The 17,095-nt window shown below is 47.2% G+C and overlaps 1 protein-coding gene across 1 annotated transcript in view; it reads right to left on the minus strand.

Moving 5' to 3' along the window:
• Positions 1-17,095, minus strand: part of crocc2 (ciliary rootlet coiled-coil, rootletin family member 2) — a 432,771-nt gene that overhangs the window by 288,902 nt on the left and 126,774 nt on the right. The window contains exon 5 of the mRNA XM_072474929.1: positions 3,063-3,146. Within this exon, the coding sequence (XP_072331030.1) occupies positions 3,063-3,146 (84 nt within the window). The remainder of the gene's footprint in view (positions 1-3,062; positions 3,147-17,095) is intronic.

Genomic DNA, 17,095 nt, shown 5'->3' on the forward strand with positions numbered 1-17,095 from the left:
AGGTGAAGTCACACGGGATCAGGGGTGAACTGGCAAGGTGGATACAGAACTGGCTAGGCCATAGAAGGCAGAGGGTAGCAATGGAGGGATGCTTTTCTAATTGGAGGGCTGTGACCAGTGGTGTTCCACAGGGATCAGTGCTGGGACCTTTGCTCTTTGTAGTATATATAAATGATTTGGAGGAAAATGTAACTGGTCTGATTAGTAAGTTTGCAGACGACACAAAGGTTGGTGGAATTGCGGATAGCGATGAGGACTGTCTGAGGATACAGCAGGATTTAGATTGTCTGGAGACTTGGGCGGAGAGATGGCAGATGGAGTTTAATCTGGACAAATGTGAGGTAATGCCTTTTGGAAGGGCTAATGCAGGTAGGGAATATACAGTGAATGGTAGAACCCTCAAGAGTATTGAAAGTCAAAGAGATCTAGGAGTACAGGTCCACAGGTCATTGAAAGGGGCAACACAGGTGGAGAAGGTAGTCAAGAAGGCATACGGCATGCTTGCCTTCATTGGCCGGGGCATTGAGTATAAGAATTGGCAAGTCATGTTGCAGCTGTATAGAACCTTAGTTAGGCCACACTTGGAGTATAGTGTTCAATTCTGGTCGCCACACTACCAGAAGGATGTGGAGGCTTTAGAGAGGGTGCAGAAGAGATTTACCAGAATGTTGCCTGGTATGGAGGGCATAAGCTATGAGGAGCGATTGAATAAACTCGGTTTGTTCTCACTGGAACGAAGGAGGTTGAGGGGCGACCTGATAGAGGTATACAAAATTATGAGGGGCATAGACAGAGTGGATAGTCAGAGGCTTTTCCCCAGGGTAGAGGGGTCAATTACTAGGGGGCATAGGTTTAAGGTGAGAGGGGCAAGGTTTAGAGTAGATGTACGAGGCAAGTTTTTTACACAGAGGGTAGTGGGTGCCTGGAAATCACTACCGGAGGAGGTAGTGGAAGCAGGGACGATAGGGACATTTAAGGGGCATCTTGACAAATATATGAATAGGATGGGAATAGAAGGATACGGACCCAGGAAGTGTAGAAGATTGTAGTTTAGTCGGGCAGTATGGTCGGCACGGGCTTGGAGGGCCGAAGGGCCTGTTCCTGTGCTGTACATTTCTTTGTTCTTTGTTCTTTGTTTGTAAGACAACCCCTTCCTCCCAGGAATCAGTCTAGTGAACCTTCTCTGAACTTCTTCAATGCAAGTATATCCTTCCTTAAGTAAGGAAACAAAAACTGTACACAGCACTCCAGGTTCCATCTCACCAGTAGCAAAGCTTTCCTATTTTTATACTCCATCCCCCTTGCAATAAAGGACAACCTTCTATTTGCCGTCCTAATTACCTGCTGTTTCTGCATCTTAACTTTTTGGGATTCATGTAGAGGATGGGTAGACCCCTCTGTACTGCACCATTCTGCAGTCTCTCTCCATTAAAATAATATTCAGCTTTTCTATTCTTCCTGTCAAGTGGGCAACCTCACACTTTCACACAATGGCCAAAATTCTCCGGCCGTTGGGATTCTCTGTTGCCACTGGCCACGTTACCCCGCCGTGGGGTGGCTTCAATGGGAAATCCCATTGACAAGCGGCGGGAGTACAGAATCCCACCACAAGCTAATGGCGCGCCGCCGAGAAATGTGCATCTCGGGGACTGCGGAATCCTGTCCATTATGTCAATTTGCCACAATTTTGCCCATTCGCTTAACCTAACCAGATCCCTTTGCAGACTCTGTTTCCACCTCACAACTTGCTTTCCGACCTATCATTGTACTATTAGAAAATTTAGCTACAATACGGTCAATCCAAAGTCATTATGAAATCATAAATAGCTGAGGCCCCAGCACTATCTCTGTAACATTTCACTAGTCACAGTTGCCAACCTGAAAAATACCCATTTATCCTGACTTTCTGATGTTTCCTGATCATTATCTCTATCCATGCTAAGTCATCATGGTCAATACTGTGAGTTCTTAGTTTGGGCAGTTATCTTTTATGTGGCATCTTATCGAATGCATTTTTGAAATCCAAATACACTGCAACTACTGGTTCCCCTTTGTCCACCCTGCCTGCTACATCTTCAAAGATCTTCAAATAAACTTCCGTGAAGCAGCTGGACAGATTCACGATGTTAAAGACACAATGCACTGTTTTCTAGTGAAGACTGCCTGTGTCTCTCTTCCTCCTTCCTCATGTGTTCAGTCCTTCTGGTCTCTTCATTTTATCTCACTTCTTCAGCCTTTCCCTCTTCAGTACTTTGTTCAGCTCACTCTTTCGCTCCACCATACCACCCACATTGCTTCTCTGCTGTTCACTCTTACAGACTGTCTGAAAGAGCTATACTGTCACATGAAAAGGCCAAACTATTGGGCCTACCCAGCCACTAAGGGGCTGGTTTAGCATACTATTTCATAGAATTTACAGTGCAGAAGGAGGCCATTCAGCCCATCGAGTCTGCACTGGCTCTTGGAAAGAGCACCCTACCCAAGGTCCACACCTCCACCCTATCCCCATAACCCAGTAACCCCACCCAACACTAAGGGAAAATTTGGACACTAAGGGCAATTTATCATGGCCAATCCACCTAACCTGCACATCTTTGGACTGTGGGAGGAAACCGGAGCACCCGGAGGAAACCCACGCACACACGGGGAGGATGTGCAGACTCCACACAGAGAGTGACCCAAGCCAGAATCGAACCTGGGACCCTCGAGCTGTGAAGCAATTGTGCTATCCACAATGCTACCGTGCTGCCCAATCACTAGCTTTTAAAGCAGCCCAAGGCAGGCCAGCAGCACGGTCCAATTCCCGTACCAGCCTCCCCGAACAGGCGCCGGAATGTGGTGACTAGGGGCTTTTCACAGTAACTTCATTTGAAGCCTACTTGTGACAATAAGAGATTTTCATTTCATTAAAGGTTGACGTCTACCCTAGCAAGAAGTATGGACATACAGGAGCAGGTGCAGGCCTGCAGGTCACCAAGTCAGACATTCTCCCTTGGCTTGAACAATGAGATTTCTACCAAGGCCGATCTCTATACATGAAATATTAGTGGCTTATACTCAACTGATACATTCTGCTGTTCCGACTCAGACGTTTTCTCGAAGATCTGCTGTTCCAGCTCACCACAACGCTTCTTGTATTGAAGAACCTAAAAGAGGCAAGGCATGGAATTCACCTTTTACTCCTGCACCTTTAGTGAAGAGACTTTACATAAAACAGGGCTACACATTCAGGCAGGGAATATTAAAATCAAATTATTTCATGGAGTGGAAAGTACCATTAGTGCTCATGGAGCTGTGCTGCAGCTGGAGAAATATTTCAAAATGATATAGAAAAATGGGAGGGAATTCTAGAACAAGGTCAATGTGTAATGTGCAAGCCTTATTGGAATATGTGAGACTTCCTTCTGGTTTTACAATCCTACTCGCCTGGTTGGACAGACACTCCATCACAAGGTACCATACGAGTAACATCCCAATTTTGTACTCCTTCTGAGGAGTCTCAGCCATTGTGAGCACATAGCAGAAATTTTGGGGAGCAACATCAGCCAACTCTTTAAATTAATGTCAGACCAGGGTGTGGGGCGCACTCCAAAACATGCTCCAAGTAGGTCAGATTCCTTGCTGGAAATGGGAAGTTGGTAAATCACTTCAGGTTTTCAATCACCAGTGAAATATTGATGACTTTTTGACCTGGTTTTGTCACCATGAAGCCAATTTCCCAAACTCCATCAGGAATATGGAACACAATACATTTCATAGAACATAGAACATACAGTGCAGAAGGAGGCCATTCAGACCATCGAGTCTGCACCTACCCACTTAAGCCCTCACTTCCACCCTATCCCCGTAACCCAATAACCCCTCCTAACCTTTTTGGCCACGAAGGGCAATTTATCATGGCCAATTCACCTAACCTGCACATCTTTGGACTGTGGGAGGAAACCGGAGCACCCAAAGGAAACCCACGCAAACACGGGGAAAACGTGCAGACTCCACACAGACAGTGACCCAGCGGGGAATCGAACCTGGGACCTTGGTGCTGTGAAGCCACAGTGCTAGCCACTTGTGCTAACGTGCTGCCCATAATTTCATGGCATTATTTGAAGAAGAACAATTGTCCCTAGTGTCCTAACCAAAGGCGGCACGGTGGTTAGCACTGCTGCCTCACAGCTCCCGGTTCAATTCCGACCTCGGGTGACTGTCTGTGTGGAGTTTGCACTTTCTCCCCATGTTTGCGTGGATTTCCTCTGGGTGCTCTGGTTTCCTCCCACTGTCCAAAGAAGTGCAGGTTAGGTGGATTGGCCATGCTAAATTGCCCCTTAATATCCAAAAGGTTAGGTGTTACTGGGTTATGGGGATAGGGTGGAGGCATGGGCTTGGGTAGGGTGCCCTTTCCAAGGGCTGATGCAGACTCAATGGGCCGAATGGCTTCCTTCTGCACTCTAAATTCTATGATACCTAGGATATCAATTTACAATACTTAACCCTCAACCAACATCACAGATTATCTGGTCATCATCACTTTGCTGGTCCTATGGGATCATGCTCTGTGCAAATTGGCATTTTCTACATTGTAACAGTGCTTCACAAAATGTGGCATTGGTTGGGAAAGGCTTCGGGACATCCTGAGTGTGAAAGGAGCTCTAGAAATGCAAGACTTTAGTTTTCCCAATCTACTGTAAAATGGTCGAAGTTAAAGTTTAAATTGGGCAAATGTTCCATTTTTATATAAAAATCTTCGATTACCAAACTTTTACTAACACACAGCTTGATTGCCAAGAAACATTAGACCAGGTTTTCTCTAAATTGAAGATAAAAATAGCCAATTAGTCAACCCACGTGTTCAGGCCCCTTAAACATTCATTCATTCAGCTCGCACGAGTAACAGGAAAACTGAAACGCATTCAATTATTAGATGTGAGCATGATTAGCCTTGTAACTGTGCTGCTGTGTCTGAATGACATGTGCCTGGGGAATTGCCTGTGTTCAACATTCTGGCTATTCAGCGCTAGATAATCCGGAACATTCTTTGCTTGGATCAGTAGTTTGTGTGTTTTAACTGTTATTCTTGGAGTACAAACTCTATGCAATGGGAAGTGGTTAGCCCTTCAGTATTCTGTGTTTAGATCAGATCTTGCTTGGAGCAGGTCTGAGTTTATCTAGAGTCATCTGTCCAAACACAGCTTGGCTCCAAGCATTACATTATTTTGGCCAAATATTGCAGCAGACTTAACCCTTGAAAGGACTTCAGCATAACTATTGTGAACACTCTCCTGCTGCGGCAGTGAGTTCGATTCTGGCCTTTTTACAGAGATGTGGTTCAATCTAGCCTTTACGGATGGCCTTAACAATCTGCTGCCTGTATATGTCCTAGGAAAACTAGATTTCAGTCACTTTTAAGTGGGTTTGGCTGGAAAGCAGAAATTTGCCTCTAATTAAATGCTAATGACCAGCGTCAGGGAGGTTAGTGCAGGAAGTAAAAAAAATAGCCACACGCATTTGGTAGTGTGGCACATGCACTTGTACCTTGGTCTGACACCAGAGACTTGAAACAATAATTGTTCCATTTTACAGCATCAACGTGCCTCATCTGGACATCCACAATGTTTGGAGGAGCTCCCATCCTCTCCCACACTAAAGGGAGGTTTGGAGTGGGGACAAGGCAACCGTAGAATTAAACCAACAGCGTTTTGCACAGAATCCTGTTCTGTGTTAGACAACTCACACGGATACGTGTGTTGGAAGCAGGTAGCTTCGATTTGATGGGACCAACAAGACTGGGGCCGCACTTGGCCATGACGCAAATGCACCACTCCTAACATTAGGATGAGCTGGCATCATTGAACTGTGCAAAGTGAACCCGTGTGATTCATTTATACTGTTGATTGAAGGCATGTGCAGGGAATCAGGTCAGGTCAGGGGTGGCATTGGCTGGAAAGAGTAAAATTCAGCCAGGCAGCATCACTCAGGGCACCTGCTGGACTGTTCAGGGTGAAGGACATTTTTATGGCCTTGAGAGCTTTAACTGCAGAAACGACAGATTGCAGGAAGAATTGTGAAGGCAGAATCACAATGCCTTGAACATCTTGCTGTTAAGGTAAGATGCAAAGGAGAGTAGCTCTATCTCCCGGAGAATGAAGAACACTCTCTGTGAACTAGAGACGCATGCAGCATGGAATAAGCTAGCCCCACTGCGTCCCTAAATAATCTCAGATCTTTTAACCAGGCAGAAAATTCGGACCAAGTATTGTTGATGTCCAGAGATGCACTAAGAAAACTCAGCTTTATCAGAGGAAATGCAAGGAATGTTTGTAGAGCCTCAATGTGTGGGATTGCATTGGCAAGAAAAAGTCATACATTGCAACATTCACCCATTTCTGGAATTAGTTCTCAAATGCTGAGTGATTTGCCAATTTCCCATCCTTAATCATCACCTCCCTCCAATTCACCATTCTCCTAATTCAATTCCTGTCTTCTTCATACTGCAGCATTCATACTCCTCTTTCAATGGCAACATTGTGGAATGGGGTGAATGGCCAGGTGTACTGTTCCTTATATGATTGCAATCACATCTGAATGGAGAAAACATCTCCAGAAATGGTTTCTTATCTCCACACCATCAGTGCCAGAGTGCCCGAAAGATCAGTTATTGGCCTCTTACCGATCTATGTATTAGACCTTAGTGACTTCAACTACAGACACAGGGTCAACTTTTACTGGCACTTGTTACCCAGTTCTAACCCCAATCACTTCCCTTTGTCCTCACATTGCCTCTGTGCTGTGAGCCTGCGTGTCCAAACTCCAACCTTGGACAAGTCTACTCTCTTCCAGATCCAAGATGAGAAAGCCAAAGTCACCACCTTTAGCCTCCAATGCAAAGTGCTCCTTTGCTATTAATTCCATTCACCACCTGGCCAGTCTCCATTTGTGCATAATCTTGAGGTTTTGTTCAACAGGGAGCTAAGCTTCAGAAGCTTTACCCTCTCACTTGCATCACTGTAACAATGATCACCTTTGCTTACATCTCAGCACCTTTTCCTGCCCGTTATCCCTCTGTCTTGAGTTCTGTACTTGTTCCCAATCCTTCAATACTTCAAATTGAAAATCCTTATCCTTGTTTTCGAATCCCTCCACAGCCTCATTAATTCCTGTCTCCATAACCTCTTCCAGATCTATATCCCTCCTAAACATTACTTCTCTGATCCCCTTCCCTTTCATCAAAACATCAGTGGCAGATATATCCCTATAGTGTATCCTTTAAAAGTACCTCTACAACATTCTCTGATATTTTGTCATATTAATGTACTTTTATAATATTTTCCTGTAATGTTTTCTGTAAACGTAGCTCTTTAATATGTCCCTGTAGTGTATTCTGTAAATGTACCTCAACAATATTCTCCTACAGTGAACCCTTTAGAATGTTTGGGCCAAACCTAACTCATAAGACTCGGAGCTCGTAACCGCATTGACTCTTGTTTTCCCACAATTCCCTATTCAGTGCAGATTTATTTTGTTAAGCAGTGAGGAGGTTATTCCCACAGAGCCTCAATCTGGATCTTGCTCATGGAAACAGCACAAGAACTCATTGTTCGGGAGCAAACTGTAATCCCTGTAGAATTGTGCCACAGCATCAGCTGGTGATTTAATGAAGGTTACATTTGGATTAGGCTGGATTAAACTTGACGAAACCCGGATCAACCCGATTCCTTTTGGAAATACGCAAACTTAAAACATAGCTGTTGTTTATTGAACAGTGGGATTGTTTGAAATGTTTCAGCTCCTTTAAACAATCTTAACTTGGCCCCACAATGGTTTATCAGCTGACTAATGGGGCAAAAAGCAGCCCCTTGTCATATCCAGGGACATTCTTTGCCAATAGGAGTCCAACCACTGGCACACGTACCTGGCAGCGTCACTTTATAGTAATGAATACTTGGAACAATTTGAACCTTGGATCTGAATGAAAACCATTTGATTTTTGTATGGTTCCCATCAGAATACTGTAAAAACTTACTTGAGAACTTAGGTAAATCACTTATTGTCACAAGTAGGCTTCAAATGAAGTTACTGTGAAAAGTAACAGCGCCTGTTCGGGGAGGCTGTTACAGGAATTGAACCATACTGCTGGCCTGCCTTGGTCTGCTTTCAAAGCCAGTGATTTAGCCCTGTGCTAAACAGCCCCTAAATTGTCTTTGGAGAAATGTGGTAGGAGGCCCTCAAGTAAGACTGGCTGTGATTGTTCCCCTTAGAGAAGTGAATGTTAAGGGGAGATTTAATTGAAGTGTTCAAGATTACAAAGGATTTTGAATGGGTAAATGAGAAGAAACCGTTTCCACTGACAGGAGGTCAGTAACCAAAGGACACTGATTGAAGATAATTGGAATAAGAACCAGAGGGAAGATGCAGAGAACATCTTTGCACAGCCAGTTGTTATAATCAGGAGTGCACTGCTCGAAAGGATGGCAGATTCAATAATCCCTTCTGAAAGGGAATTGCAAGTGTGGTTGAAGGAGATATTTTTCAGCACTGGAGGAAGGTGTGGGAAATGAATCTAACTGGATAGATCTTCCTAGGCACTTGCACAGGCACGAAAGGCTGAATAGCCTTGATTTGTGCTGTATTACTCTGTGAGACCATTAACTCTACAGCCCTCCATTAAACAACTTGAATGTCAACACTAAAGTCCAAGCACCACCACCACCATAGAAACTAGGCACACACAAATGCGATGCTTTCTTGTTACTGCCAAGTTTTCTGATTACAGACAGCACACATGTTCGATTATTGATCAGAGGCCAGGGGCAGGGAGGGGATTTTCCGGTCATGTCAGTGCAGGCATAATGGGGGGACGGGAAGGGAAAACATCATAGGAACGCAAAAGTTAGTTTGGCGCAGTATGAAAACAGGGTCGTTTATTGTCTGCTCCAAACTTCGATGGCAGCGTTGGTTTCCCATTGCGCCGTGTCAGTGACGATATTTGAATATCATAAATGCTGATTATGCAAGCAGCTCACCTGACTCACACCACTACACTGGCTGAAAAGGCCACTCCCCCGTCTAATTAGATTGGTGTCATTCACGATCGGATATGAGGGACATGCTTCTGATTTGCTGCACTTCAACCGTGACTTCAAGGTTTGGTCGCCTCCCTCATGAAGCTGCCCCTAACCTGCGCCAGCCTGTGCAGGCAACAGAGCAATGATTTCAGCCTGGTTTCAGAACCAAGATTCTACATTCCAGACCAGCGGAAAGCCATGGGGTGGAGTTACATGAACTGGAGGGAGGGTGTCATAAAACTGTAGGAAACACTGAACTGTAAATATTTAAAAGTATTTAAAAAATGGACATACAAACCAAATATGGCTGATAATATTAAGTCAGTCACAGACAGAATTGCTAGGGAGGGGAATGATATTCCGAGAGACAATGGAACCACCCTGTTTCCAGACACAGAGAAATCTAAAGCATCCAGCAGCCAATTGCCATCTCCAGTGGAGACAATGGGACATGATCAAAGAGTATCGTCTCATCAAGAAATGGTTGTGAAATAGTCCAGATGGATTTGTGGATTTTGCCTTCCAGGAACATACAAGGGCTGGGATAAAAGCCAGCTGAAAAGCTGCCCCGTGTGCTTGTGTGTGTTTGTGTATGAACCGGTGCTCGGGTGTTGGAATGTATATGATACAGAAGCAAAAAGCTAGCCAACAGCAACAGTACACCTGCAAAAGTTTTTTTCAGGAATATCTCTATTTCTCTCTCTCTGGTTGTTGAAGTAAGCCAAGTCAGCAAAGGCCACAGCTGAAATGTTAACAGGGAAACTACTCTGCCAAACTGGAGAGACCCTTGAAACCAACCATTTTCCTGCTGAAGTCAGGACTACTGTAATCTCAAATTGAAATGGCCACAATGCTCAATCACCTACTCCTTACAAGTAAAGGAGTGTTTTGTATTCTTACTTATTTGGACTTTGTAATGATCTTCAATTGGCATTATTGGTTGGCCAATTGGAGTATGAGCTCCCTCAATGATAGCTCATTGAGGGGCCCCATATAAGCACCTGTGTAGACTTTGTGAGGCAGTCTGAAGTTGACTGGAATACTAGCAGCACTGTTTGGGAGCCGCTCTTAAGTTATTGCAAATAAATACTGGTGTGGCGCCGGAACCCCTGCCTCCTGTGGAGACCAGTAGAGGGGATCCAATGAAGACTGGGAGACAGTTCAGCCCTCCTCACCCAGGACACAACAATTCAGGGGTTTCCCAGCCAGACGGTAATGAATTGATGGATCTCACCCGGCTTCACAAATTTTGGGAACCACGGGCGGCCGAGCCCTCACCTTGAGGGGCTAGGCCCGCGCCGGACTGATTTCCGACCCGCCAGGTGGCGGGAAAGGCCTTTGGTGCCCTGCCAGCTGGCACGAAACTGACTTTGCCGGGCGGCACATGTGCGGGAGCGTCAGCGGCCGCTCACGGCATCCCCGCGCATGCGCAGTGGTTGGGGTCTCTTCCGCCTCCGCCATGGTGGAGACCATGGCGAAGGCGGAAGGAAAAGAGTGCCCCCATGGCACAGGCCCGCCTGCGGATCTGTGGGCCCCGATTGCGGGCCAGGCCACCGTGGGCCCCCCGCCAGGACCTCTGAGCCCGCCCGCGCCGCCGTGTCCCGCCATCCCAAAGGTGGTTCAATCCACGCCGGCTGGCGTGGGTTGACTGCGGCGGGACTTCGGGCCGGAGAATTGCCCGGGGGGGGGGGGCCCGCCAACCGGTGCGGCGTGATTCCCGCCCCCGCCGAATATCCGGTGCCGGAGAATTCTGCAACCGGTGGCGGCGGGATTCACGCCAGCCCCCGGCGATTCTCCGACCCCCCCCCCCCAACCCAGCCCCTCATCTGGGGACTGACCATAACTAGGCTTGACTGGGGTGTGCAGTGAGGGAAGGCAAGACAGAGGCAAGGAAAGGGACTGAAGTGAAAAGATTTGATGGGGGCGGGTGGTAATAGTGGGGAAGGGTGTACACAGACACATGATTGGGTATGGGTTGGATATGTCTGCGGGGCCAGAAAGGGAAGTGAGTCAAGTGAAGAGGTGCTTCAGTTTAGTTTGCAGGACTTACAAGGACTGGGGAGGACAATGTTAACTCATTGTCAGCCATGGCCAGCCAGGTGCACAGAACATGGTCACCATCTCATGCACGTGGGACGTATGCATAATACTGAGCTGTCGGTGCAATAGACTTCAGGATGGGGAGGGGAACAGTCCACGTGGGGCATGGACACATCCACCTCAAATGATTCAGGGACGAAGACCAGGATAGCCACCATAACGACAATGCGATCAAGGATTACAGGGAGAGGACTGAGATTTAATAGAGGGAGGGAACCGTATTAGGGCCTGGTTTAGCACAGTGGGCTAAACTGCTGGCTTGTAATGCAGAACAATGCCAGCAGCGTGGGTTCAATTTCCGTACCGGCCTCTCTGAACAGGCGCCAGAATGTGGCGACTCGGGGCTTTTCACAGTAACTTCACTGAAGCCTACTTGTGACAAGCGATTATTATTACATTCTGCTCCTCCCAAGATGACGAGAGAGAATTTCCCACTCTCACTGAGCGGGTCAAAACTGGTCTGGTTGTAAAACCTCAGCATTAGCATCTTGCAACCTGAATAGAAAATAAAACAATCAAAACACTTGTGGTGGGGAGGGCTCGTAGGGTTTCTGGGAGGATCACTGGTGGGCCGATTCCCAAATGAGGGGGAATGCATTGAGACATGTTCGGAGCATTTTAATAACAATGGATGCAACCAGGAGTCTTAATTCATAAGCGCATTTGAGATTAATTCGATTCATGCCACTGGCCGATCTCCTTGCAATAACCCATTGTCTCAAGCGTAGAATTTCGCCAGTGCAGCAATTAATCCAAAATCTATTGGGCTACTGGAGTTACAGCAGAAGGCCATCGCAAATGGCACTGCTGAACCTTTCAGTGGGGAGGTTGGGAGATGTGAAACCCCAGCCGCACCTAAAATAATCTCATTCCATCATTGAACACTTGCCCTCATGTGTATTTTATAAGATGCAGTCGTGAGTGCACTGGATAAGGGAGGTAGAAAGAAAACGGAACTATAGACCAGTGAGCCTAACAATGGTAATAGGGAAGTTGCTAGAGTCCATTATCAAGGGTTTCATAGCACAGCATTTGGAAAGCAGTGGTATAATCAGACAAAGTCAGCATGGATTTACAAGAGAGAAATCATGCTTGACAAATCTACTGGAATTGTCTGAAGATATATCTAGTAGAGTTGGCCAGGGCGAACCGGTGGATCTGGTTTATTTATACTTTCAGAAGGCTTTCGACAGGGTTTCACATAGCCAGGCAGCTCAAGCACTGGTATTTGCTTGTGTTTGAGGATTGCCACAGATGGAGGGTGCTATTAACTGTACCACGCGGTTATAAGAGCTCCCTGGCAAGAGCCAATGTAGCATATTAAAGGTTTTCATTCGCTCAATGTGCAACTGCCCTTCAACCACATTATTCATGTTTTTCAAGATGCCCAGAAATATGCCACAATTCCCACATGAGTAAATTACAGATTCCGAACATCTTCAAGGGGCCAACCCAAATCCGGGATTGGCTCCTTGACGACAAAGGCCTCCCATAAAGGGCATGGCTGATGACGCTTGTCTGACAGCCAAGAACACCAGATGGGAAAAGGTACAGCAATGTTCAATCCGCCACACGAACAGTGGTAGAGCAAACCACTGGTATCTTGAAGATGTGATTCCGATGCATTCCACAGAGGGTTTCACACATCATTATGGCTTGCTACACCCAGCACAAACTGGCTCTGCAAAGCAGCGAGGCTTCCCAGAGGACGAGATGGAGGAGTTGCACATCTCCTCCAAGGATGGCGCATCAAGAGTGCTGAAGGCGATTGAGGGCAAGGAAGCAAAGGTTGCAGGGCAAGAGGCCAGAAGAGGCATGTATGCATATGAGGTGCCAAAGCCATCCAGAAGGATGATGAAATGCAGTGATTATCTTCTTGGATCACAGGCCTCTGTGGATCAAAAGTAAATAATACCTGCCTTATAGAATCATAGATTCTACAGCACAATACATGTGCTGTAATTTTCTTTGTTCTGTGCTGTAATTTTCTTCTTTTTTACAGCAAAATATAAATCGATTGGAGAGTTGGGCAGAGAAATGGCAGATGGAGTTCAATCCAGGCAAATGCGAGGTGATGCATTTTGGAAGATCTAATTCAAGAGCAGACTATACGGTCAATAGAAGAGTCCTGTGGAAAATTGATGTACAGAGAGATCTGGGAGTTCAGGTCCATTGTACCCTGAAGGTGGCAACGCAGGTCGAGTGGTCAAGAAGGCATACAGCATGCTTGCCTTTATCGGACGGGGTATTGAGTACAAGAGTCGGCAGGTCATGTTACAGTTGTATAGGACTTTGGTTAGGCCACATTTGGAATACTGCTCTGGTCGCCGCATTACCAGAAGGATGTGGATGCTTTAGAGGGTGCAGAGGAGGTTCACCAGGATGTTGCCTGGTATGGAGGGTGCTAGCTATGAAGGAAGGTTGAGTAGATTAGGATTGTTTTCATTGGAAAGACTGAGGTTGAGGGGGGACCTGATTGAGGTCTACAAAATTGAGGTGTGGATAGCAACAAGCTTTTTCCAAGAGTGGGGGTGTCAACAAGGGGTCACGAGTTCAAGGTGAGAGGGGGAAAGTTTAAGGGAGATGTGCGTGGAAAGTTTTTTACGTAGAGGGTGGTGGGTGCCTGGAACGCTTTGCCAGCGGAGGTGGTAGAGGCGGGCACGATAGCATCATTGAAGATGCATCTAGATAGATCTATGAACGGGCGGGGAACAGAGGGAAGTAGATCCTTGGAAAATAGGTGACGGGTTTAGATAAAGGATCTGGATCGGCGCAGGCTGGGAGGGCCGAACGGCCTGTTCCTGTGCTGTAATTTTCTTTGTTCTTTGTTCTTAGAATTCACAGTGCAGAAGGAGGCCATTCGGCCTATCTGGTCTGCACCGGCCATTGGAAAGAGCATCCTACTTAAGCCCACGCCAGCACCCTATCCCCATAACCCAGTATCCACCCCCCCCCCAACCTTTTGAACACAAGGGGACAATTTAGCCTGGCCAATCCACCTAACTTGCACATTTTTGGACTGTGGGAGGAAACCGGAGCACCCGCAGGAAACCCACAGTCACCAGAGGCCAGAATTGAACCCGGGTCCCTGGAGCTGTGAGGCAGCAGTGCTAACCACTGTGTAACCGTTCCACAATTGACACTATCCTTTCCTCAATGCAGACGAGTCGTGGGACTACATGACCTATAAAGCCAGGAATGATCATCACTTGAGCATGAAAGTAACATTTAAGAGATGTCTTGCATATGCACACTTTACATCGAGGGTAACCCTTCCCTGATGTCGGGAATGAGCTGAGAACCGACACTGTTACAAGATGGCTGTACACAACATCAAGGTGAGCCACATGATACAACATCTGTGTTAGCCACATGATACAACATCTGTGTTAAGAGGGGGGAGAGCCCTGATTGACCACCATTCCGCTCAGCAAAGAGAGAAGGCAAACACATGAGGGGATGTGGAATGGGTGCAATTTTATTCACATTGTTGGAAATTATGCACATCTGGCAAACATCTATGCTCCAATTATGTATTTCCTATTCTGCCTCTCTACCTCTACGTGTTGGTGCATCGCTGACTCCACAGCAAAGGTGGAGACAGATTGCTGACTGCTACACCTTATCATTTGTGATAACTTTGTGGGTGACTGCTGGAGGGCTGAGAAATGGAGGGCCCCAGCCTGTTCTGGGCTTACTGCTGTAGACAGGTGCACCCTCCTTGGCCTGTGGGGCTGCAATTGATGGAGTCACAGGCAGAGGGGATTGGGGCTGGCCAGACAATCCTGGAGTCATATGGGCAGGTGGCTCCGGGGTGTCCAGCTGCTGGTCCTTGTCCCCATGGGGTGCCTGTAGGCCACTGGTTGACTGCTTGATGAGAGGGTGAACAATGAGTGAGATCAAGGTGCCCTGATCCTCTCTTGCTTAGCCACTGCTGGATGCCACCAATTCCTACAGAGATGGAGTGCAACTCCTTCAGCATCGCAGGCTCAATGCCCTGGACCAAGGTCTCCAAGGCAGCTACCATCCTACCAGTGTTGACCTCAATGCGCTGGCATGCCAGCACAATGGCCTCGGACGGAGCACGGATGGACTTCTCCATCATCTGTTGTAAAATGCGGAATTCATGTGACAATCCTGCCTGATATTCTCGTGTCTGTTGTTGCTGCTCCCAAATCTGCATTAAGACCGAATCCACAAGCTTGTTATCTGACTGGGATACAGCAGAACTCTGGCATCTAGCAGTCCTCCGAAAGCCGGCAACAATAGATGTCCCTGTCTCTGCCTCCTGTGGACCAGATTCTGTGCTGTGCTCACCAGGTTCTGACACCGAGCCTGCGCTAGATCCAGGTCCCAGCATGGTGTGTGTCTGTGCGTTAGTGGAGTGTGTGGGTGAGTGCTGTGACGGATCTTCCAGCAGCATGTCGTCTGTATCCTCGTCTGAGCTGACCTTGGGGCTTCAGATGAAGGGTTGGCTGTCACTGTCCCTTGGACATTTGGTTGTGGTGCCTAAAGGAAAGTACAGACAATTAGTACATGGCAGCAGACTCCAAAATATAACAAGGTATTCACGGCGTGACTGCCTGCAGGAGCAACTGGTCCCGGTCTTCTCCGGCCAACTCAACAGCACCCTCCTAATAGGCAGTAAGGCCCTTCAGCTCAGGCATTCCGGGTTGGGACCGCTCCTTCTTATTTGGGTGAGCTTGTCCTGCATGAACACAGATGAAGAGATCGTGAGCAGAACGCATGCCTAGGCAGATGATACGATTGCCTGCCTTGTGTGGGTGGTGAATGAAGTCGTGCATGGGAAAAGTATGCGAGCGGCACAGGTTATGTGAGAAGGTGAGCGGTGATATCCCTTGGGTTGGTAGCATGTGAGGTCCCTATGGAGTGCCACCCTGCGAATGTTTGCTGGGTTTGTGAGTTTGTGAGTTGAGGGTGATGAGGTGGTTTAATTACCCTGACAGAACAGGTGAGATCATTCACCCTCTTGCGCTGGATAGCTGATCTCTTATGGGCTGTGTTGGTGCTTAGCACCCTCACCTCCTCCTCCCAACCTGCAGTTCAGGTTTTTGGACCTCCTTCTGCCATACATGGCTAAAGCCCCTGCTGGCACTCCTCCATGGAGTCAAGAAGGTGAGCCAGCGAGGAGATGCGGTCTTCTTCCTTTTGGGGGTCATCTCTCTTTTGCAGCAGTCCTGGGCTGGACACATCGAGAAGGTTGTGTGCTGGTGCAGCTTTAATATAGTATCCACTGCGATGATCTGCTTGGGTCACTGTGGGGGCGGATGAATTACAAGCTGCCTGCCTGTGAGACAAAGTGTTTTCTGCTGCTTTGCATTTAACGAGGCGAGTAGCTTACAATCGGGGGGGTGAAAATCCACCGTTGCAGCCAGCAGGAAAAATGCTGCTTTGCTCACACACACACCTCATCCGCTGGGCAGAAAATCCCACCCAGGGTGTGCTGGACTGACTAATCATTCCTCTGTAAACAAACCTCTACTTCAGAAGTGATTGGTCTACATCAAACATTCAGCAGTGATTCCAAGTCCCAAAGAAATTCAATTGTATTGAAAACAGCTCTATGTGGGGAGGGTGGCCATTTAAATTGGTGCTGGCATCTTATCATATATAATGATGGAAAATAGTGAAAAGCTCAGCAGCTCTGGCAGCAGCTGTGGAGAGAGAAACAGTTGATGTTTCAAGTCCGTGTGGCTCTTCTTCTGAAGGATTTCTTCTTCTTTTTAGATTTCCAGCATCTGCAGTATATTTTTAATCCCATTATCAGGGGTGGGATTCTCTGGCCTCCCAGCTGCAGGAAAACCACAGGCGGGGGTGCACTGCTGGCAGGACCAGAGAACACCGCTACCAGCGAATGGACAGCGAATTCGGGCCGAGATATCAAGATCGTAAAAGGCTGTGAAATTGAATGTAAACAA

This window comes from Scyliorhinus torazame, chromosome 14, assembly GCF_047496885.1.
Source record: "Scyliorhinus torazame isolate Kashiwa2021f chromosome 14, sScyTor2.1, whole genome shotgun sequence".
NCBI lineage: Eukaryota > Metazoa > Chordata > Chondrichthyes > Carcharhiniformes > Scyliorhinidae > Scyliorhinus > Scyliorhinus torazame.